The sequence below is a fragment of the Salvia splendens genome, chromosome 17, assembly GCF_004379255.2.
Source record: "Salvia splendens isolate huo1 chromosome 17, SspV2, whole genome shotgun sequence".
NCBI lineage: Eukaryota > Viridiplantae > Streptophyta > Magnoliopsida > Lamiales > Lamiaceae > Salvia > Salvia splendens.
In genome coordinates, this window is record NC_056048.1 from 20127899 (window position 1) to 20152276 (window position 24378).

The window sequence follows — 24378 nt, forward strand, 5'->3', positions numbered from 1 at the left end:
GATATTCAATTTTTTGAAAAAATTAGCTCTATATTAAAACGCCCAACATAATAATTTTTTAAAAAAAACTGAAACATGTAAAGATCAAAACATAAAACGATTTCACAAATTTCCAAGGACAAAAGGAGCTGAAACACATGTAATGTTTAACACGAAGAGTGTAGCAAAGTGCAACATGAGGAAGGTTACCATTGTGGAGACAGTATTTATTTGAATCACAGTAGAATCACAAACATGAAGACTAGTAGTTCCATTTAGCAAATTAATACATTCGTCTTCGTGGATTTATACGTACACGATGTATCGAAGCAAGAATAAGTAAATAGAGCAATTCAAGAAACGGAGATTTAGGTAATGCCATCGGAAACTGACCAGTGATGTCGTCGTATCTGCAGCCGGAGTTTGGAGAAGCCATATCAACAAAGGAAGCCATAACATACCCGTAACGAGTGAAAGGTAATAAGAGACATCATGATGAGCAGCTCCTGTGTTTACATAGTTTGGCCGCAGACAAAGCTGAAACGAGCAATATATATGGTACTGTTACTTCTTTTTCCCACTGCCAATTGTCAGCAGCTCAAAGCTGCGGAGAGTTTCATCTCGGATGCCTCTTGCAGCAGCACGAGTGAAAGAAGAGGATTTGGACTCAAATCCAGGTTGTAATCTCTGAGTGGTTGATATACGACCACTGCCTGACCCGAGCCGGCTATGACGATTGTCACTGGGTTCACCAGAGGAGCTGGGCCTGCTGCTTGACACGACTGCCCTCTTTGAGCTACTGCCGGTCCGAGAAAGCCGACCTCTTTCCGAATCAATTTTCTAGAAAATCAACAAGCAATATTCAGTTGTAAAAACTTTGGTTCTCAAATAAAACGTAACTAAGAAAAAACTTCTGTCAATTTCAGCGCACCACGTCTTTGGATGGTGGTACTTCATCGGATCTGTTTCTCGAGTTTTCTCCATGCAAGCCTGCACCAGAACCATTTCTTCTGCCAAATGCCTCCATTGCACCAGATAATCTGTCCCGAATATCTTGCTTCACTACATGACACATGTGGTCAACATTCATTAGCCATTGACAACTCAATGAGAATTCAAACACGTGTACCAACTTCTTTCTCTTTATCAACACCTAACCTAAATAGATTCTTGTTTTAAGGGGTTAAAATCAAGAAAATAGAGACTACCGCTTCACATCTTTTGATATCAAATCATCAACCCAAAAAAACAAAAATTCTATACTTTCGTGGTTCATATTCTTTCTTGCAACTGCAATCATAATCATCTCTCTTTACCTGGTGTCTTCTCAGCTCTTTCTGCAGGCTGTCCTAGGTTTAAAGGGACTTTTCCTGTTGGGTGCTGACAAAGAAAATATAAAAAAAAAGGAAAAAAAGGTAAGATTTATATTTTATACTAATTAAAGTGAAGTAATATTAATAAATGACCAAGTGAAAACTAACCCTCGTTTTAGAACTGGAGCCGACTAGTGGATACTTCAGTATTGTCCAATCAAATACATAATCAAATTGGTAACCTGCGATAATGAATTGAAATAAATTTCTGATATTAAGGCTATAAAGTAAAGTTGAAAAAAGCATAGCATAAAAACAAATGTGAACAACCCTATAGAAATGTACCTTCTCGAATAAAGAGGTCTCGGAAAAGTCTCTTCAAGTAAGAATAATCAGGCTTGTCTTCAAATCGCAATGACCGACAATAATGGAAATATGAAATGAACTCTGATGGATAAGATTTACAAAGCACCTGTCCAAAAATGTACAAATAAATTCATATCACCCACCATGTTACACCTGTGGCAATGCAAGATATTCATGGAGCACTTTGCTTTAAAGTTTGCCATGATCATCATAGGGTAACACAAGATAAATTTAATAAGAGCAAGTTACAGTACTTCTACTGGAGTAAGCATCTTTTTCTCGCTGATTCTGTCATACTTCTGCTTTTTTGTGCCAGCTTTTAGTCCCTGCCAAGGAAGGCTGAAAAAGAAGAACATTTAGGGAAGCAAATCAAGCCTAAAGAAGTTTGATGGAAAAAGATATAGATAAAAACTTTAAACTCAACCTTCCTCTTAGAAAATACATGAGGACATAACCAAGAGATTCTAAATCATCCCTTCTGCTTTGTTCTGTAATAAAAGATCACAAACATAATTTAATAAAACCAAGAAGATGCCAAAAAAATTTCTTTCTGTTCTTCTGAGACAGACGAACGAGAAAGTAAATGTTAACTTTAGTATACTGGTAACAAGAAAAATGGTGACTCACCAACTCCTAGATGGGTGTTAACACTAGCATAACGAGCTGTGCCAGTGAGGTTCTTGTTTTCTCTGTACGTAAGAAAGAAATGAGAGAAATATTCTAGGAGAAAGAATCAGCACATATTGTTTGCACATTTAAAGACATGTGAGACAAATTAGATAGATATAAAACAGTATATACATGACAACAGCTAAGACTTGCATTATACCCACAAAATTATTATTTCAGTATGCAACAGAGCTCGGAATCATCAGATATAAAATAACTAGTACCGGACAGAAGATACCAATCAGTCAAAATTCAAAAGTATTGAACTACTATTCTAGTTGTCATGTAAACGTACGAGCTACGAAGTGCTGTTTCAATCCAATAGAAAATAAACCAGTTTAAGTCATATGCAATAGTAGTAGTAAAACAAGTTATGCATTGTTACTCCTGTCATACTAAATAAAGATTGCTAGAAAGAGGAACACAGTGCTAAATAAATACTCCCACCGCCCCATGTTAGTTGAGTCATTTCTTTTGGGCACGTGATTTAAGAAAGTAGTGTTAATGGTTAAGTGGATACGAAATAAAGTAGATGAGAGAATAAAGTAGGAGAAAGAAGAAAAAGTAAAGTATGAAAGAAAACAAAGATTTTTATGCCATAAAGGGAAACAACTCAAGTTATGTGGGACAACCCGAAATGGATTACGACTCAAGTAATGTGGGACAACGCGAAATGGGTTGTGACTCAAATAATTTGGGAGTTGGGACGGATGGGGTATTAGATACAAACATTTACAACCCTATGCAACTTTCTACTCTTTTACATCAGCAATTATATAAATCTAAGGAGTAGTCACTCATTATTTATGATATTTTGGGGGCAAGGGGTGTGGAGGGACAAAAAAGATCAAGCATGAATTAGTTGGCAAGACAATAACTTTGTCGACCTAGTAATAATACCTGTAAGGTATATGCTTGTGAGTCTGTAGATCTCGGTATTTCTTAGCAAGCCCATAGTCAATGATGTACACCTGGCACAAAGATAAACAAAGTTGAGTTGCTTCAGGTACAGGCCTGAAATGTTTTTGAAGATAAAATAACAAGTTTTTCCATCAACAACTTCAGAGGATCAGCCAAACTGTTGCCTTCAGGTTTCCAATCATCGACCATTGAATGCATATGGCTATATGATCCAATACATCATAGAGAACAACAACTAAAAGCTGAGCATCCTTTACCCGTGATGTGTTTGGTGACAAGAATAACTAGTCCAAACCAGAAACTAGATTATTTTACCCAGAATGTGCTTTCATCTGCACGACTGCACCAATGACTAATTGCAATATTTCCAGCATATTTTATCAAAGACAGTATAAGAGATTCGAGTGTTAGGTGAAGCAAATCAACGATATTATAGATAGCTTTACCAGGAAAGTGATACCAAATGCTTAAGATATTAACAACTAGGAGCATCAAAAAGGAAGTAACCATGGACTATTCTAATTTCTAACAAAGACTATATGACCTGGGAACAAAAGCAAACTTACTTGGTTGGCTTTGCGTCCCAACCCCATTAAGAAGTTATCAGGCTTTATATCACGATGAAGAAAACCTCTAGAGTGCATGTATTCAACTCTATTTATCTACATATAAAAAATGGCAGTCAGTAAAGAGAAAATAACAAAACAAATTAACAATGTAGTTAATGTTGAAATGAACGCATACTTAGTACTTACTAATTGATCTGCTAGCATAAGAACTGTTTTCAATGAGAACTTCCTGTTGCAGTAGTTAAACAAATCCTCCAAGCTTGGGCCAAGAAGGTCGATAGCCATAGCATTGTACTCTCCTTCAACTCCAAACCATTTAAGGTGGGGAATCCCAGCTTCAAGAGAGAAACAAGAGCATTAATTTGGATTACATCTTATAGAAAAGAAGAAAAGAACTCAGACTTCATGAATGCAGATACTCACTTCCCCCCTGAAGAAGCATGTACAACTTCGATTCATAGTGAAGCTGAGGGTGCTTAGTCTTAACAGATTCCTTAAAAGGAGAAAAATATGTTCCTTCGCGAGATCAGATACAGCATATTAAATAGAAATTCAAAAATTGCAATTGGATGAGCACCATGATCTGTAATATCCTATTCTGGCTCAAAACTAAACATCTTAAACCATTACACAATTGAAAACAGGGGGAAAATATCCAGATTGACCAATCACTCCACAGAATTAAAAAAAAAAAGGCTGCACAACTTTGCCATTATTCCTCGAAACTAACTCACCAGCTTCACAGCAACTTCTTCTCCAGTTTGAATATTTACTCCTGAATGAATGAAAACAATGCATGATTCTTTTTACTCCAAAACGATAGAATTTGGTAATCATAAAAAAGAGTACCTAAGTAAAGCTCTCCAAAAGATCCGCTGCCAATCTTTCTTCCCAGCTTAAACTTCCCTCCGATGACATGATCCATGCTTCGTTTTCAGAAATTAATCGAAAATTCTCCCAGAATCAATACAAAAAATGAATCACTTCTTATTTCCCGATGCACAGCTTAATGCATCACGAAATTTGGACAAAATCCCTAATAAACAACAAAAAAAATTCCCCAATTTCTCTTCAGATCCTATCAAAGAAAACGATACAAAAAGGCACCCGGAAAAAAATATACCCTAATCAAGAATACAAGTGAATACAAGTGCTGCTTATATCACATAAACATTACAACATACATACACTGTATTAGAAAACAAATCAAATCTTCATTACTTGAAAGTTAGAAAACAACAGGAATTAATAGCTAAGACACCGCGGCAAAAGGGGAAACTTCACAAGTTTGGGCACGCAAAGTCAACATCTGGGACTTGGCAAAGAAAACCAGAGAATTTCTTCTCTTTTATCCGAAACTAAAAATCGATTGAGGAATGTTGTATGTTCTGCACAAGCGGCGAAGTAATTCAACAGCAAAATGTCGGATGCGGAAAACTAAGAGAGGGAGAGAAGAATCTGAAGGAGAAAAAAAGTAGCAGTGAAAATTGAAGTTTATAGATTCTGGAAAAGATCCGTGTGAGAGAAGTACATAGACAAGAATTGAAGAGCAAATTCAGATTCAGACTGCTCTGATTGATAACAATTGTGGATATCTCATGAATGTCAGCTCAAGATATGGGTGTGTGTATGTATATATACACTTTTAAATACTGTATTTCTGCAGTTTTATTTTCTTTTACACCCTTTTTCTTCTCGCCTTTAGTTTAAAAAATGAATTTGAAAACCTAATTTCATTTTTCACTGTTGTTATCCTGGAATCTGGATTATTCTTACGGTTAATTTTTTTCGTTAACTCAAGTAATTTATCTTAATCTAGACTGAGTTCTAAGGCCATTCATGGTAGTACTCTTAAAATCCTGTCTTATTTTTCTTATGTAGCATTTTATTTTTTCAGTCCCAACACTTGCAATAGCATTCTAAATTTTACCCTTAAAAATATGCAAATTTTATTTCTACCACTATTTTACTTTTTTTTAAAAAGAATTGTTTTATCAAATAAAATAGAATAAACAATACCAAAATATACTTAACTTTTTTTAAAAAATTACAAACATTGGAGTGAAGGGGTGACGAAATGGGATAAAAAAATAGAGGGTATTTATAGAGTGAAAGTAGTGCGAAAACATCTTAGGCAGTCAGCAAAGAGGATCTTCAATAGCGCCGATCTTCACGCCCTATCCTTGGGAGGATCAGCCTCGGCATCGAGAAATCTCGTGCAATAGCGGCCCATATACCCGCCGATGGCTTAGGGCGAATTTATAGGCACTATTGTGAGTGCCCTAAACACATTATCTTTGTTTGTTTGAGCATGAGAGAAACTTAGAAAATATCTTAAATTGTCCCTATTAGTTAAACAAATAAAGCATGTAAGTGAGTTCTCCATAAAGTTTCATGCCAAATAGAAAATGCTTCATTGCGTAAAGGAGAGAGTTGTTTTTATTACTCACTTATTTATTCAAATAAATATATTCTCTTTGTTTAATAAGATTATGCGTTGTTTCTTTTTAGTCCGTCCCACAACAGTATACATTATCTAATTTTGAAAAGTCTTTTCATTATAATGATGTGAGACCCATTTTCCACTAACAATACTTCAATTACTTTTTCTTTCTATATCTCTCTTACTTTACCAACTGTACATTAAAACTAATGCCAAACAAAAATACATATTTTTGTGGAGCGAAAGGAATATAACTCATTATTATTGTATTTAGTAAATCTGAAAGAGGGTGTATTTCCATTCTCCATATTCAATATATATATATATATATATATATATATATATATATATATATATATAGGGGCACCTTATTCTCCTTTTCACATCTTACATCCTTTTTCCTTCTTAATAATACCCGTTAGATATAGGGAATCGACGGATCACATTGTTTCAATAAATCTACTTCCGTGTTGCATTATAGAAGGTTCGTAAATGCATTATAGGGGTAATCTAGACATTTTGGCCGAATATGAACTGCCATATTTTTGGAATACACGACTTTCGTGGGATTTGAAACGATCTCAATCTTCTTCTTTCTTCATTCATTATTCTTTCACCCCATCCCACTCCTTCCACTCTCTCCACAACCGAAACCCTAGACAACTCCCTCCCAGCGCCGCGTCTGAAGATTGGGGATTTTGTCGACCAAATTTCGGAGGAAATAGCTATCACCGATAACATCTACTCAGAAACACCGATTCGTTTCTACTAGGTATGTTTCCATAGTGATTTAGGCGTCTTTTTGTCGTGATTTTGCAGACCCACGTTGTTAAAATTGAATCTTTGAATGCGCCGAGGCACAGAAATCTCTTAAATTAGTTGTTCGACTAGGGTTGTCACTAATTATCCTGACGTAGAAATTGTGTTGTGTTAAATAGGGATGGAATTAGGTCTCTTATATTTCCGTGGTCTGCCAGGTTCAAAATGCCGAAAAGAGGTCGTCCGCGCTCCCAAGCATCACAGGATGCAGGTAATTTGTCGTCGCATCTTGTGCTTTTTAGTATCGGATTAGTTTATTGTGTATAATGGTATTCCCATGTCTGTGTGTTGTTTGTATTAACTGTGCTAGAGAATAAAATAGTTAAGATTACTGTGTGCATTTTTTAGGGCATACTGTACATTATGTATCATTATCTATGCATTATATTGCTGTTAACATGGAGTGTTGTTTGTATTATTACAGAGGATTCAGATTGAGGATTAAATATAGATTTTTTACAATGTGAATTGACAGTTATAATTATATGGTTGATTTTATGCATTATGGCTAAGATTAGTATGCTCCATTAATTGTTCTTACATCATCAGTTTTTCCTTGCTGTACGTAGTTATCCGCATTAATCTCATCTGATTTTGTTTTTTTATCTGCATTGCATTATGTCAAAGCATAACGCATACATTCCAGGTTTTGTTGCATTTTAGAGGTGTAAGTAGTGTCATCTGTGATGTACAACATAATGTTAACAAAAAATTTTATGTGCATTATTTAACTTACGCTATGCATTATGTAACATGATATATGCATTGTAGTCAGTATTTTAAGCATTATTGCCGGTCTTAGCTGTCGTGGTTAAGTTTAATACATTATTTATTATGACTTACGCATCATATGTTGTGGTATATGTATTAATGGTGTTAGCTGTGGTGTTTAAGTTTAATTCGTTATTTATTGTGACTTAAGCATCATATATTGTGCTATACATATTAATCAGTAATCAAATTCAGTCCATGATGTGTTTTTCGGTCCATTTCAGATAACCAGCTTAGAGTCGACAAAGACAGTGTTGTCGACGACATTATTCCCGTGGCGCTAGCAAAAAGATTTAGGGAGAGGTTAGCCGAGATAGGCCCTGGGACCTCTGGTAGTCAAGGTGAGCCTAAACCACCTACGGGGCGAAAACTTAGCACAGTCTTTGTTGGAAGACTTAGCACTTTAGATATTTTTACAACCTTGAATACACTGAACAATGTTTTTGAGCATAGTCTTTCTAATTTTGATCTTGTGAACACTCAGCCGAACCGTATGTGCATTCTTTTTAATCAGACGGATACAAATACTTTGTGTGTAATTGGTGTATTATGTTCTTTGTCTTGTTTGTAATATTTTTTTGTCTGTATAGGTGGCCAATTAACTCTCGTAATGCTTAACACATGCCAAATAATGCACTAATCCTTGTGCGCAATGCAATGGCAACACTAAATAATGCATTTTTATTATACACCTAATAAATTAAGCCCCGTATGTAGTACGCCTTTATTTTATGTATATCATATCTGCTTATAATGTAAGTATTCGTATTAGATTATGCATTACAAAACTTTGTTTGTGTATTTTACACAAATAATGCAACAATCGTTGTGCGTAATGCTATCGCCTCGACTAAATAATGCATTCGTTTATTGCACACCTAATAATTTAAAACATATATATACTACGCCTGAATTGTATGTGCATCATATCTGCTTATAATGTAAGTATTCGTATTAGATTATGCATTACAAACGTTGTTTGTGTTTTTTACACAAATAATGCAACAATCGTAATGCGTAATGCAATGGCAACACTACATAATGCATTCGTTTATTGCACACCTAATAATTTAAAACATATATATACTACGCCTGAATTGTATGTGCATCATATCTGCATATAATGTAAGTATTCGTATTAGATTATGCATTACAAACGTTGTTTGTGTATTTTACACAAATAATGCAACAATCGTAGTGCGTAATGCAATGGCCTAGAGCTACTATTTGAGGCCTAGGTATATGGGCCTAGGTATATGCATTATTGAACTTAGCCTGTGCATTATCAGTGATGTTTAATGCATTATGGGAATGTGTTACGCAATCATTCATGTGATCTGATTAATTACGTTGTTTGCATTAATATGTAAACATTAATATGTGCACATCTTTACACAGAACGTTGTTTACCTGGTATTATGCATTATTAGATTTCATGTGTACATGGTTCAAAAGGTTTTAACGAGAGTTCCAAAAAATGTTTAGTATTACTCATTTGTGCATTATTTTAAATAATCTGTGCATTCTGTAACCAGTAGTATGCATTATATAGCATATATTATGCATTATTGTATTTTGTAATAGTAAAAGTCTGATATTTAATTTTGATGATTACATATCAGAGAAGCTGCTACGACTTGAAATCGACGAAACAGTCGATGATGTTATTCCAGTAGCCTTAGCACAAAAATATAGGGAACGATTGGCCGAGGCAGGCCCAAGCACGGCTCCAGAACAGAGTGAGGAGAAGAAAGCCAGGGGGGAGAGGTCGACCATCTCTATTGTCGACAACCAACGTCTAAGTTTTTAACTGTAGTATATTGTTATTGTACATTCCATTAAGTGTGTGTGCATAATAATGAAAACCTTCAATGCTAACAATGTACAGTATCATTTTCGTAATATGTTCTGGGATGCATTGTTTGTCAAGTATTTTGCATTATTATGTACATACTACACCACATGGTAACGAGTAATGGATACTAATGACTATATAATGCACAATATGTGAACTGCAATGCATTCGAACAAGTTGTACCATGTTACGATGTTTGGCACACTTTTCTTGTTTCCCTATGGGTTTAATAAGCTTAGGGGCTAGGGTATAGTACGTAGACATTAATAACAAATTGTAAACCGATACGAATAATGCACCAAATTGTAACGAGTAATGGATATTATTGAATATATAACCTACGCGCTATGCATGTGCACCCCAGATGAATTACCGCAATTCGTGTATTTGGACAATGTTTTTTAGACTTAAAACATACTACACCCTAGCCCCTAGGCTGGTTAAACCCTTAGGGAAAACAAGAAACGTGCGCCAAATATCGAAACACGGCACAACTTAAATTAAACGCGTCAGGATAAATGTTCATTACATATGACAAATAATGCATTACAGAAACTAAACTACGCATTATACTATAAAATATGTACATCATGTATATCAGTTAAAAAATAACTGCGCGCTATGCATGTGCAACACCAGATGAATTACCGCAGCTCGTGTACTTGGACAACGTTTTTTTGACTTAGAACATACTACACCCTAGCCCCTAGGCTTGCTAAACCCTTAGGGGAAACAAGAAACGTGCGCCAAACATTTAAACTAAGGCCAAACTTAAATTAAATTTGTGAGTATAAAAGTACATTATATATCAAAAAACGTGCATTACAGCACTTAAAACAAGCATTATATAGTATCATGTGTACATTGTGTATATCGGCTAAAAACTACTACCTAACGGATATGATTCCTAAACCTTAGATGAACCTTAAATGAATGACCGAAACTCGTGGACTCAATGCATACTACAACCTAGCCCCAAGAATTCCTAAACCCTTGGGACAAATAATAACCGTGCACCGAGCAATCAATCTCGGCTTAATATTTCCACATAGATGGAAGCTACTTGGTCTTCTTGTATTAATGGGCCAAGCGGTGAATCCTGCTCTCCACCAAAATCAACCTGAACTTGGAATCCTTATCATTCTTGTTCCTCTCCAAATGCTTCCTGGTGGCCACGACCTTCTTAATCAAGTGGTATAGCTTCCTGGAAGCGGTCCTTTATTAATTCCTCCAACCTATACATTGCAGATGACGTTTTATGCATTATACAGACAATATAATCCATTATGCATAATCATTTGGTGCATTATTTGTACCGGGTTAACGCCAAAAGGTATGATTCATACTCGCGGTCGATCAGTTATTTTCTCCATCCTATACATTGCCGATCACGTATTATGCATTATATAGTCAATACAATTCATTATCCGTCATCTTAAACGTTTTTTTGATGTGTACGTACCATACCCTACCCCCTAGGCTTATTAAACCCTAGGTGAAACAAGAAACGTGTGCAAAACATCAAAACTACTAACCAATATTTAAGACCTAAAGGAATAAGGCATACTATCGGTCCTTCAAATATTCGTACAACCTATACATTGCAAATAACATAGTATGCATTATACAGATAATATAATGCATTAGGCATATTCATTTGGTGCATTATTTAAACCAACTTTATTGAGTACAACATGTACATTGGAAACTTACGTGATTTATTTTTAGGTCAAACACAAGCTATTCTCATACGTTTTTATTAATGGGTATGTACTATACCCTAGCCCCTAGGATTATTAAACCCTAACGGGAAACAAGAAACATGTGACAAACATCAATACTACAACCCGATATTTATAACCTATACATTGCCGCCCACGTATTATGCATTACATTGGCAAAAAATGTCATTATACTCCATCATTTGGTGCATTATTTGTACCAACTATAAATAGTATAATATGTCAATTGGAAGCTTACGTGATTTATTTATAGGTCAAATACAAGCTATTCTTAAACGTTGTAATTAATGTGTGCGTACTATACCCTAGCCCCTAGACTTATTAAACCCTTAGGGGTCAAAACAAACGTGTGACAAACATCAATACTACGACCCAATACTTATACCCTATGCATTGCCGCACACTTATTATGCATTATATAGTAAAAACAATTCATTATATTTCATCATTTTGTGCATTATACGTATCGTTTTAAATTGCTGCACTAAACGTGTGACAAACATCAATACTACGACCCAATACTTATACCCTATGCATTGCCGCACACTTATTATGCATTATATAGTAAAAACAATTCATTATATTTCATCATTTTGTGCATTATACGTATCGTTTTAAATTGCTGCACTATTCAAGCCGAGAGCTAAACCCTGAAGGAATGTTTCATAATCGCGGTCGGTCATTATTTACACTATCCTATACATTGCATTACATAAATTACGCATTATATAGTCTATAAAATAGATTATCCATTACTATTTGGTGTATTGTTAGTATCAATTTACATAACTACATTAGCCACGCCATTAACTAGACCCACAAGGACTGATACGTACTAACGGTGCATCATCATGGTTTTGACTCTCACCCTATACTAAATCAACAATCCACAACTATTGGGCATCCACAGGCCATAACAAGAACCCTAACGGACAATAATTGAAACCTCGCCAAAGTTGTTTTTTGCAATATATCGCAACACACGAAATACGTGCTCAACAAGTATCTGGATAACAAATCGGATCTGAATTGGTATTGATACCTACGATACATAAACAAATACACGCATACAGAGAAAATAGAATTAAAAAAAACGATTATAACAACGCCGGCGTAACAAGATTATAACAACGCCGGCGTAACAAGATAGAAAACCCTAGGATCGAACAGCCGAGAGAGACGGAAATTGCAACGACCCAAATACTACAAAGATGGAATACTGCAAAAAATTGCGTCTGGAACGCGTGAAGAAGATGAAAAAAACGGAAGATTTCATGGGAGGATTTCATGGAATTTTCCTTAACCACCAAGCTATTATTTCCCTATAATGCCCTTCCACGTTAAAAATTGTATTAAAATGTATTATTTAAGTTGAATATTTTCGGCCTTAGGATGTAGAAAATAAACGGTTGAGATCAAGAAGGAAAAAGGAGGAAATATGAGAAAAGGAAATGAATACATCCCTATATATATATATATATATATATATAGGAAAATGATCAATACAAAACTTGATCTCAATACAAAATCCAGACCAAATCCTAACCATGAGATTTGACAATCCAATGGTCAATAATTAAACAAAAACACGGAGGGTCATTGTAAAGCAGTTTTAGATCATATTATAAACTTTGGGTTTGAGGTCATGTTAAGATCATTTCATGTCATCCTTACTATAATGACGTAAAAATAAGCTTACAATGACCTAAAAATGACTTATGTATGCTTGGTTCTGCATTTTTGTATTAAGAATGGTTTTGCATGGATCAAAACCCTATATATATATATATATATATATACTCCATCCACCCCATAAAAGTAGGAACTTTTGGGATTGCGCGGGTTTTAATGCAAAATTGGTAAAGTAAGGGAGAGGTAAAAAGAAAAAGTGATTGGAGTATTATTAGTGGAGAATGAAACCCAATTCATAGGGAAAAAAGACTTGCCAAAAATGGAAGATGATTATTTTTGTAGGACGACCCAAAATGGAAAAAGAAGACTATTTTTATGGGACGGGGGAAGTATATTGCTATGGATGTAATCAAATACAAACTCTAAATATTATACAAAATGCAAACTATGACCTGGTCCTTTAGAAAATATCAACAGGTGACAAAATAACAGAAAAAATGCCAACACAATGTCAATGGTTTACGTTGTGTTGAATCTGTGTTGATATTAAATCTTGAAATATTATAACGTGTTGACACTGTATTGACATTGTGTTGAGAAGTTTGAAGTTTATACAATATATATAGTTTGCATTTTATCACAACCCATATATATGTGTGTGATCAAATGCTAACTAATTTCCAATCCAGAACTTAGCATTTTTTAATTTTGTATATTAAAATTATCAACACAGATTATTATAAGTATATCAACACTAGAGTGTTGATATACTTATGTCTTTGTGTTGATTTTATATATATATATATATATATATATATATTGTATTACTAAAGTCATGTCTTTGTATTGATAATTTTAAGTATATAGTATAAAAAATTATGCATTTTGGATTGGAAATTAGTTTTATTATTACTAATTTTGGTAATGGACCTTACGTTACAATAACTTATCACATTCAAGTTTTATTATAAAACTAATCTTATAGTAGGACTCATTTTCACTAATTTTTTTAATATATTTTTTTATTATATTTCTTAAAATCTAAGCCGAGTCAAACAGACTCAATTAATCGTAGATGGAGAGTCTAGCATATATTTGAGGTGGATATAAAACATTAAGGCCGAATAATATAGAACTTTAATAAAAGTGTACAAGTCAAAATAGACGCTAATTTATGTTGATGGAGCCGCCAATTTGCTGTTCCAATCCAATCCAATCCAATCCAATCCAATCAATCTTTCACAAAAGGAGAAAACCAATCAACAAACAACTAACTAATCCTATTATCTTCACATGTATTATTGACAAAATTAGCAATACAGCACATATCTTTTCCCAATTTAAACGGCTATTATATTGTTTTGCCTCGATATATTATTACGTACATAGATATTATGTTGATAAACCATATGACATTATAACACGAATTGTCATTATCGCGACAACTTATTCAAATAAATTACATTTAACATATAAGTCAAAATACAATTATGTTTTTAGAACTGAAATTTAACGAAATTTCTAGACAAAAATAATCGCAATAAGTGCAAGCCCAAAGTATATAGATTACATTATCAGATAATTCTTGGTGTGAAGATTTCAAATAAAACGAAAAGAAAACGAGTAGACGGAAAATTTCTAACAAGTCGACAAAATTTTTTTGCTGGCCATGCCCTTTCTTGTCACCATATGTGTTGGAGAAGATCGCACCATATCAGGAGAAAGATATGTGCAAATTATCTTGTTATCATCTTTAGGAGATATGCAATATTTGTAATTATGTTAATTAGATTTACCTTGTATAGCAATCCCTACTCCTATATATTGGTACTCCATGTACAATGTAAAGATGAGAAAATATACGGAACTTAATTACCGATCCTGATATCATGGCCTCAGAGCAGGAACGACCTTGGCTCAGAACAAAATCATCATAGCCACAATATACTCATTCTCGACCCATATAGCCAAATCAACCACAGAATCCAAATCCTACATCAGAAACAATGTCAGACAGCGAAGAAGACAACAAAAACGATCTGAAAACTCCAACGAGACTAAGGAACAACAAGAATATCACTGTTGCGTTCAAGCTGAACGGAAAGAATTACCCAATCTGGTCAAGATTGATGAAGGTCAAATTGGGAGGCCGAGGAGCCTACTCATACATCAAGAAGGAACCACCTGCACCCGGAAGCAAGGGGTACGACGACTGGGAGGAAGATGATCTGGTCGTTTTCTCGTGGATCGTCGATAACATCGAAGACGATATTATCGCCGATTTCGCGCATCACCAAACATCAAAGGCGTTGTGGGATAGCCTTGCGGTAACATACGAAAGTAAGGCGGATCCATATCTCATCTACGACCTGGAAGAAAAGGCAACTAACAATCAGACAGGGAGATCTCGACCTTGAGACATACTACCGAAGAATCAATGGATTGTGGATCAACATTGACCGCTGCCAGAAACAGCCGGTTACTTGCTGCGACAAAGGTGTCGACCAGTTCAGAGAATTCTCCAACAGCAAGAGACTAATCAAGTTTCTAACAGGATTGAATCAGGAATATGAATCAATTAGGCGAGAAATCCTCAAGGAGGAACCGCCCCCATCGGTTGAGACTGCCTACGGATATGTGAAGAGGGAGGCTACTCGAAGAAGCATCAACACATCCCCTTCACTCACCGGAGGAGCCGACGGCAGAAACACCGATTCGTCATCTGGGGGGGGAATCGGGCACGGTTTAGCTGCCCAAAGACAACGCCCTAACTCCCGCGCACAGCCACACCCCTCCGCAGCCACTCACCGGCCGGATAACAGGCTGGATAAATCCCGACTGATATGCTCCCACTGTGGAAAACCGAGACACACCAAGGAGGAGTGCTTCCTCATAATTGGATACCCGGAATGGTGGGAGGAGAAACAGAGGGCGAGAGCTCAGGCGAAGCTCGCCATCGGTGTTGACAAACGGGGACAACAGAGACAAATTGGGGCTGGAAACCGAGAGACGACAATGGGGCAGGAGAAACCGCCGGGAGCCCAGGCTTCAACCGGCGGCGGCGTACGGGGGGCCGGCAATTTCGCCGAGAAAGAAGAGTGGAGCGGCGCCGCTATCGGAGGTATAGGGTTTGGCTTTAAACCAAACCCTAGTATTTCTTTACACTCTTATTTGCACCCCCATAAGAAACACTTATTACAAATGAAACCCCATGCTATTACTTTTCGGCCCCCAGATTATGTAACTTATCATAACCGACCCCAACCTTTGATGAAAACTCAAAAAACCCCAAATACTTGCAGTTTTTTGTCAAAAAACCCCTTTGCACCTCTAGAAAATGTTTCCGCGGCATTTCACGTTTGTAATGATGATAGAATAAGTGATCGAGGTTGGATTTTTGATTGTGGGGCCACAGATACAATGTCCCCAGACCGGAATGATTTTAGTAGCTATGATGTTGTTACTGATACATATATTAGGACTGCAAACGAGGAATTAATCACTGTTGTTGGGTTGGGAACCATTGATATATCTCCCACTCTTCGATTGTCAAACTGTTTACATGTTCCTACACTGTCTCAGAGATTGATGTCCATAAGTCATGTGACTAGGGACTTGAATTGTACACTTCTAATGCATCCTACTTTCTGCATATTACAGGATATTCAGACGAAGAGGATTCTTGGGCGTGGCACTGAGAAACAAGGACTCTACTATGTGGACGAGATAGCTCAAGATGGTAGTGCGATGCTGGCTCACGGGTCCACGAAACAAGAAATTTGGCTGTGGCACCGAAGACTAGGGCACCCTTCTCCTGGTTATTTTAAACTTCTTTTTCCGAACCTTTCTATTCCTACAGACTTTTCCTGTGAAACATGTGTTTTGGCCAAGAGCCACAGACAGTCATTTAAACTTACAAACACTCGTATAAATTCTATTTTTTCCTTGATACATGCTGATGTGTGGGGCCCTGCTCCAGTTGTTGGTGGTATTTTTCGTTACTTTGTGATTTTTGTTGATGACTGTACTCGAATGACTTGGATATATTTCTTGAAACATAAGTCTGAAGTCGTAGAAAAATTTATCTTATTCTTCAAATTGGTCCAAACACAGTTTCATACCACCATAAAAACCATTAGGTCAGACAATGGGAGGGAGTTTGTTAATAGTTCTATGACCCAGTTTTGTAAAGAGAAAGGAATGATCCACCAAACATCTTGTGCCTATACACCTGAACAAAATGGGGTAGTAGAGAGGAAGAATAGGACAATTCTAGAAATTACCCGGGCTCTCATGATCGAATCCAAAGTCCCCAAACATTTCTGGCCAGAAGCCAGAAGCCATAGCCACAGCCGTGTACCTCATGAACCGTTTACCTACAAAAATCCTCAACAAGAGAACTCCACTTGATATGCTATCCAAATTGACCAACATTCCCCAACACCTGAACCTTCCACCCAAAGTTTTTGGCTGCATTGTCTATGTTCATATCCCTAAACACGAGAGAACCAAACTATCACCATGTGCAACCAAGTGTGTCTTCGTCGGGTATGGAATGAACCAGAAATGATACCGATGCTTCGATCCCCACACAAAAAGATCATTACCACCATGAATTGTAATTTCTTAGAAACCGAATTCTTTTACCACACCCACCTTGATAGTCAGGGGGAGCGTGATCCAGGCAGTTCATCGGACTACCTAAGTTGGGTGGTGCCACTTCCAAATCCTTCTATTGAGGATCTAACAAAACCAGTTGTCACTACCGCCGAGCAGGTCTCGCCACCAGAGTCATCTCATCCGCCCCCAGATCCTCCTCAGATGATATCCGAGGTAATTCTTGATCCCGATGAAAATACATTCTCCCCTAACCACCATATGAGTACAGATGTTCCCGAGGAAGATAACACGGTTGATAGTGACACTGGGAGGTACATTCTTCCTAATCGAACTACAAGAGGAGTCCCACCAAAACGGTACTCTCCTGAAAAGATTGGGAAGAAGAGCAGATACGGAGTAGCGAACTTCGTACAAGGGAATCTGGCCAAGATGGCCAGAGCATTTGAAGCCGCATTGTATGAAGAAGAAGAAATTCCACAATCGGCGGAGGAAGCAATGAAACATAAGCATTGGAGGGATGCTATGGTCACGGAGATGGGGGCACTGATGAGGAACAATACTTGGGTGAAAGGCAAGCTGCCCTAAGGGGTGAAAACTGTTGGGTGTAGATGGGTGTTCACGATAAAGAGAAGGCCAGATGACACGATGGAAAGATATAAGGCCAGACTTGTGGCGAAGGGATACACCCAGACCTATGGAATCGATTATGACGAGACGTTTTCGCCTGTGGCAAAAATCAACATCGTCAGAGTCTTGTTCTCAATTGCAGCCAACAAGGATTGGCCACTTCACCAATTTGATGTAACCAATGCCTTTCTACATGGGGAGCTACCAAAGCCAGTTTTCATGGAACCTCCACCTGGATTTGCTGATGAGTTCCAAACGGGAGATGTATGTCAACTGAAGAAGACGTTGTACGGGTTGAAACAATCTCCAAGGGCGTGGTTTGGACGGTTCACAGAGGTGATGAAAAATATGGGTACAAACAGAGCAATTCAGACCACACACTGTTTATCAAGAAAAAAGATGGCAAGATCACGTGTCTGATTATTTATGTGGATGATATGATTATCACCGGAGATGATACTGAAGAAATGACGGAGCTCAGAAGAAACTTGTTTAGTGAGTTTGAGATGAAGGATCTAGGACCACTAAAATACTTCTTGGGGATAGAAGTGTTGAGGTCCAAGAAAGGGATATTCATCAATCAGAGGATGTACATACTCGACCTTTTAGCTGAAATCGGGATGCTGGACTGTAAACCTGCAGATACTCCGATGGTTCAGAACCACGGGCTACAAATGAAGAAAGAGGCGAAGCTTGCTGACAGGGGAAGATATCAAAGATTAGTCGGGAAATTGATATACTTATCTCACACTAGGCCGGATATTGCCTATGCAGTGGGAGTAGTAAGTCAGTTTATGCATGCACCTCAAGAAGAGCATTGGGAGGCGGCTGTAAGGATTGTTAAGTACTTAAAGGGAACAGTTGACCATGGACTTCTGTTCGAGAAACATGGACACTTGGAGATAAATGGGTTTACTGATGCGGATTGGGCTGGAAACCCAAATGATAGGAGATCAACCGAGGGGTACTTTACCTTCGTCGGAGGGAATCTTGTGACATGGAGGAGCAAGAAGCAGAAGGTGGTAGCACTATCTAGCGCAGAAGCAGAGTTTCGCGGAATAAAGGGTGGGTTGACAGAACTACTATGGCTAAGGAGACTTATGAGGGAGTTAAGTCTTCACTCGTCTCAGACGTGCAAGTTATTTTTGACAACAAGGCGGCCATTAGCATATCTGAAAACCCAGTCCAGCATGATCGAACAAAACATGTGGAAGTAGACCAGCATTTCATAAAGGAGAATATCAAGGCAAGAATAGTTGAGATACCATTTGTCAAGTCCGAGGATCAGCTAGCAGATATTTTGACCAAGGCGGTGAATTCAAAGCAGTTTCGAGAAGTATTGTGCAAGTTGAGTATTGGGAATCCCGTTACTTAACTTGAGGGGGAGTGTTGGAGAAGATCGCACCATATCAGGAGAAAGATATGTGCAAATTATCTTGTTACCATCTTTAGGAGATATGCAATATTTGTAATTATGTTAATTAGGTTTACCTTGTAGAGCAATCCCTACTCCTATATATTGGTACTCCATGTACAATGTAAAGATAGAGAAAATATACAGAACTTAATTACCGATCCTGATATCAATATGGATGCCATAAGATTATCAGAGAAATAGTAGTTAAATTTAAGACTTGTTTGTTTTCAGGTGCTGCATAACATTTGTATGGTTGTAAAACATCTCACATTGAGACTAGTTCATTTACTTATCAAGTAGAAATGAGCTGCAAAATTCACCATGGTGATTCAACATGCTTTGCGGCCATTCTTGAAATGGTGATTATTACCAATGATCCCTCTGCGAAGATCTTCTGCTCCTCACCCCCGTTGCCTTTAAGCTGCATTCATCTCACAATATCCTGCAGTAGTGCAGTGCCTTGCAACGGTCATGGTGGTTTCCATCTCCAGCTAGCTTCGTTCTTCTTCTTCGCCTCTGTCCTTGTAAGGGTCGCTTTCAGCTTTGCAGCCTCTTTCCACCTTCCCACATCAGCATAAACATTGGATAACACACTTTTCTATTGAAAACAAATTCAAATTTGGACACCCACAAATTTTCAACTAGTGGGTGGTGCCGACTATAATGCTAACTTTAGTTTTGTCAATTTAATTATCTTTTCTAGTTTTTGTATTCACATACTCGTGTATGTAGTGACTCGAATTTAACTTTTGTAAATTTAATTCTTACCAAACATTCCAACATCATCCGTTTCTCTACGGACGAGAAGTTTTAATCCTTGAGATCGCATTTTCCTTGCAGCAACAGTAACATTTACAGACAAATGCGCATATAATAAAGCAACCTTTCTTGCAAAAACTAAACAGTGTGTTAAGAGACGGTAAGAGTAGAGCAGTCAACTACAGCGTGAATGATTTATATAGAAATGCATAGGACAGATCACAAGGGCGAAAGGAGTGGCCAGGTCTCTGGGAACATCCGAGTGCAGTTTTCAGCTCCACAACGATAGCAGGAGGCCCTTCAATCATCTTCTCTCTCGGGAGGGAGACCACAAGGCAAAAGCATTTTCTGTACACAAGTTGGGAATTCACAAAATATTAGTACAAACTTTGATACAAAAACCAGCTACATACAATCTCTGTAAATATCATAGAAAACATGAAGTGCTAGAAGATATAAAAGTTCAACACAGGCATATCTGATTGCTCCAGAGCTCAATGAATAAACGAGTAGTATTTTTTTAAGCAATAAGCTGCACCATCTCCTGATAACCCTTTCAGTTAGGAGTGTTCCGAATAAGACTTCACCTCAAGCCTTTCACACAACTATATTACGAGCTTTTCAGTTCAGGTTTTACTAATCCAAGATCTGGGTATATTTTGAAAAATCTTAAAATTGCAACAAGAACCTATTTGTTATGGAGTACTTTTCTAAAGCTAAAAATTTCCAAAAAAATGGACACAAAGTAACAGCAATATTCAAATCCCAAATTTAGTGGAACTTTTATGGACATAAAATTAGACTGCTACAAGATCTGAGAGCTTCACACCCACTGCTACAAGCAGTAAGACGATTGACTTCCCATCATAGATTTGGACACATATATAAAGAAAGGGGGTGGGGGAATGATAGTTGGGCTGGCAGGCCAAAAGTCTGTTTGTGCACGCAGTGCACTTGGATTGTAGCTGGATTTGGCTTTGTAATGTATTGCCCCAGGGGGAGGACGGGGGAGAGATGGGGGAGGGGGAGGTCCAAGAGGGGCAAGATACTTAAAAGAAATGAACTCTCAATCAGTTATATATCATTCATTAAAAGGGCTTATAAATCCTCAAATGGGCTTATGCCTCTAAAACAATTTTACCAACTTCATAACTGAACCAACAAACAGTCAATAGTTCCAGTGGTACCACTCACCACTCACCTCAACCAAAAACCATTTACCTGAAACCAGTTAACGGACTGACTTTGGCTTGGGCAGGTCAGTGGCTGGAGCCAAATATGAACAACTTTACTAAGAAAATGGAAAGTAGAAACTACTCCCACGTATGCTAGCAGAATTAGAAATACACTCAACCAGAATGATTCCAGAAACAACTTTATCATTGATGATTGTGTGGAAGTAAAATAAAAAATACAAAAGATATTTGGACAAAATGGCACTTTCATAAATGCCATACCAACAACTCCTAACAGGAAGATCCTGTATAAGTAAAATTATCATCTCTTCTCTGACTAGTCGTGAGAATAAACCCAATCAAACATACTATCTGGGCTTTATTCATTCATTTCTACCATGTCCAGCGACAAATTGAAGCTTAAATAATACTACAAAATGTGACACGCCACTCATTTTCTTTAGAAACTTTCCACATTGAATAAAATCATAGTAGTATGTACTAGCAGAAGCCTGACGTATTTACAAGAGCATTGTAAATTTTGACTATGAAGCCTAATTTAAAGCTGAAAGAGACAAACAAACAATGAAAAGATTGCACCAATCGACTCAAATCTCACTGAAGTATTTACAATACCTTACCTTCACCAAATGACTAAATTAACAATCACCAAACCCACCACAGCACCAACTCCAAGTCCACAAAATAGAGAAACTAAAGGGGGAAAGGAAATGAAATTTTGAAAAGCTCAACAGACCGACAAATTTTCAATACCTTACCTTCACCAAATGACTAATATAACAACCACAACAAGCTCCAAAGTCCAAACACCGAAAAAAATAAAACAAATGAAGATTCAGCACGAAAGGTATACCTGCATGAAATTGTAGCGCTCTCTCCCAATGGATTCGTTTTCAGCGACGGCAAAGTAGGCCAGCATCGGATAATGCCCAACGTACGAGGCGTAGCTATCTCGATGGATATTCACCGCCCATTCACTACAAGAGAAGCAATTTTCCCAAAATTCACAAATTAAAGAAGATTATCCGCAGGTTTGGGTTAGGGGACTTACAATCGAGTCAAGTCGGCGTGCCCTGTACCGACATATTTAGCTTGCAAATGTTCGAGCTGTGAGTTGATATTGAACCTGTCACTCGCCTGCACCGATCACAGCCACAAAGATTAGCTTCCACCAAATTTCAATAGGGAGAGAAAAAAAAATCTAGGGTTTCAGTGACGATTTAAATTGATTTACCTGCATATTGGAGTTGAAGAAAAATAAGCCATCTGGTTTTGACTGCTACTTATATAGCCTTGTAAACAGCGACTATTCTAAAACGCTGTTAGAGAAATATTTATATTTCCTCATTTTCTTGCGTCTTTATTTTTCTATGCTAGAGAAAATTGGTAATGGTTATTTTTTGTATAAAGTATGAACTGATCGTGCAAATTTTACTAATTTAGAGAGTTCTTTTTGGGATTTCAAGACAATGTACTAAATTCGATATTTACATATACATACGATACGATGTGGATATTAGAAATGATATTCATAGTACGTAACTGTATATGATATCTATTTTTGTACATTGCAAATGATATTACAATGGAGTTTGAGAATGTCCATTGATAGTTTTTGTATGACAAAATTTAGTTCAATTCCAACTTCCAGCTTACAACTTTCAACAACCATTCAACGCATTGAATCTAACTAATAATCAACCAATTCATTCACGAATTACATTAGACCGGTGATATAATTAACTAATTATAATTAAAAATAAGATTAGTTATATAATTAACTAATTATATAATACTTACTATATTAATGAAGTTGAGCCGTATTTTATAAATTGTTCGAAGAATTACATTTGGAATAGTTTGTTATAATTATAAGAGTAAAGGTCAAGTTTGGTCATAAACATATGACCGAAATACGAATTTGGTCCAAAACATTCATTTTTTGAAAAACAGGTCCATAACAAATGAAATTTGTGTCGATTGGGTCCATTTTTGACAGTTCCGTCAACTTTTGAAGGTCAACCGTCGATTAGCGAATTTTTGACTCAATTAGGCAATTTTTGAAGGTCAAATCATGGGGTTGAGATTAAAAAGAACAATAGAACAACAGATACAAAAATGAAATGAATACATCCCTATATATATATATATAACCTATCATTCTTTGGACGAAATATATCATTTTATAAAATAGAATATCATTTTATGGATTAAAAATATCATTTTATGCATGCTGAAAAAATATCATTTTATAGTGTATAAATATCATTTTTAGTAAAAATGATATTTTTGACCCATAAAATGATAGGTTATTAGGTATCACCATAAATATGGTTATCATTTTAACGCACCCCTATATATATATAAATTTGAAAATGCAAAATTCAAAATTCAAAATTGAAAATTAAAATGTAAAACTAAAAATGCAAAATTAAAACAAGAACCCTAATTTTATCTTTGAATTTTCATTTCTTGCTTTCTTTCTTCTCTTTCTTCCCCAAGAACCCTAATTTGATCTTTCTACAACACCACCATACACCGTCCGACCCATCGGATATGGCAGAGTCGAGGTTAGTAGCATATGATGTCAAAAAACAAGTTTCTGTGTCACTGGCACAATTAAAACCATCATCAAACTCAAGTATCCACCATAAAAAAAACCAGTAAACACCATCAACAT

The 24378-nt window shown here is 36.7% G+C and overlaps 2 protein-coding genes and 1 long non-coding RNA gene across 4 annotated transcripts; 1 reads left to right on the forward strand and 2 right to left on the reverse strand.

Annotated features, from left to right (window-relative positions):
• Positions 1-176: 176 nt before the first annotated feature.
• On the reverse strand, positions 177-5436 carry LOC121774796 (casein kinase 1-like protein 10). Of its 2 annotated transcripts, none has more exons than XM_042171652.1 (14): positions 4667-5436; positions 4552-4592; positions 4241-4310; positions 4004-4152; positions 3815-3910; positions 3228-3298; positions 2286-2347; positions 2083-2146; positions 1913-1997; positions 1638-1764; positions 1461-1534; positions 1296-1359; positions 911-1041; positions 177-819 (listed from the first exon to the last, which is right to left on the reverse strand). In XM_042171652.1, the coding sequence occupies exons 1-14, from the start codon at positions 4740-4742 to the stop codon at positions 544-546; spliced, it is 1386 nt and encodes a 461-aa protein (XP_042027586.1). In that variant the 5' UTR covers positions 4743-5436; the 3' UTR covers positions 177-543. The 2 variants fall into 2 exon arrangements, with proteins under 2 accessions (XP_042027586.1, XP_042027587.1); XM_042171653.1 differs by having other exon boundaries at positions 4241-4333; positions 4667-5435.
• Positions 5437-6821: 1385 nt separating this feature from the next.
• Positions 6822-8383, forward strand: LOC121774599. Its single transcript, XR_006044950.1, has 3 exons — positions 6822-7032; positions 7238-7290; positions 8075-8383. It is a non-coding gene; the product is annotated as an uncharacterized LOC121774599 (long non-coding RNA).
• Positions 8384-20551: 12168 nt separating this feature from the next.
• Positions 20552-22938, reverse strand: LOC121774442 (uncharacterized protein At4g14342). The gene is made up of 4 exons (XM_042171319.1): positions 22933-22938; positions 22750-22835; positions 22552-22675; positions 20552-20850 (listed from the first exon to the last, which is right to left on the reverse strand). Exons 1-4 carry the CDS (start codon positions 22936-22938, stop codon positions 20803-20805), a joined length of 264 nt encoding a protein of 87 aa, XP_042027253.1. The 3' UTR covers positions 20552-20802.
• Positions 22939-24378: the final 1440 nt, after the last annotated feature.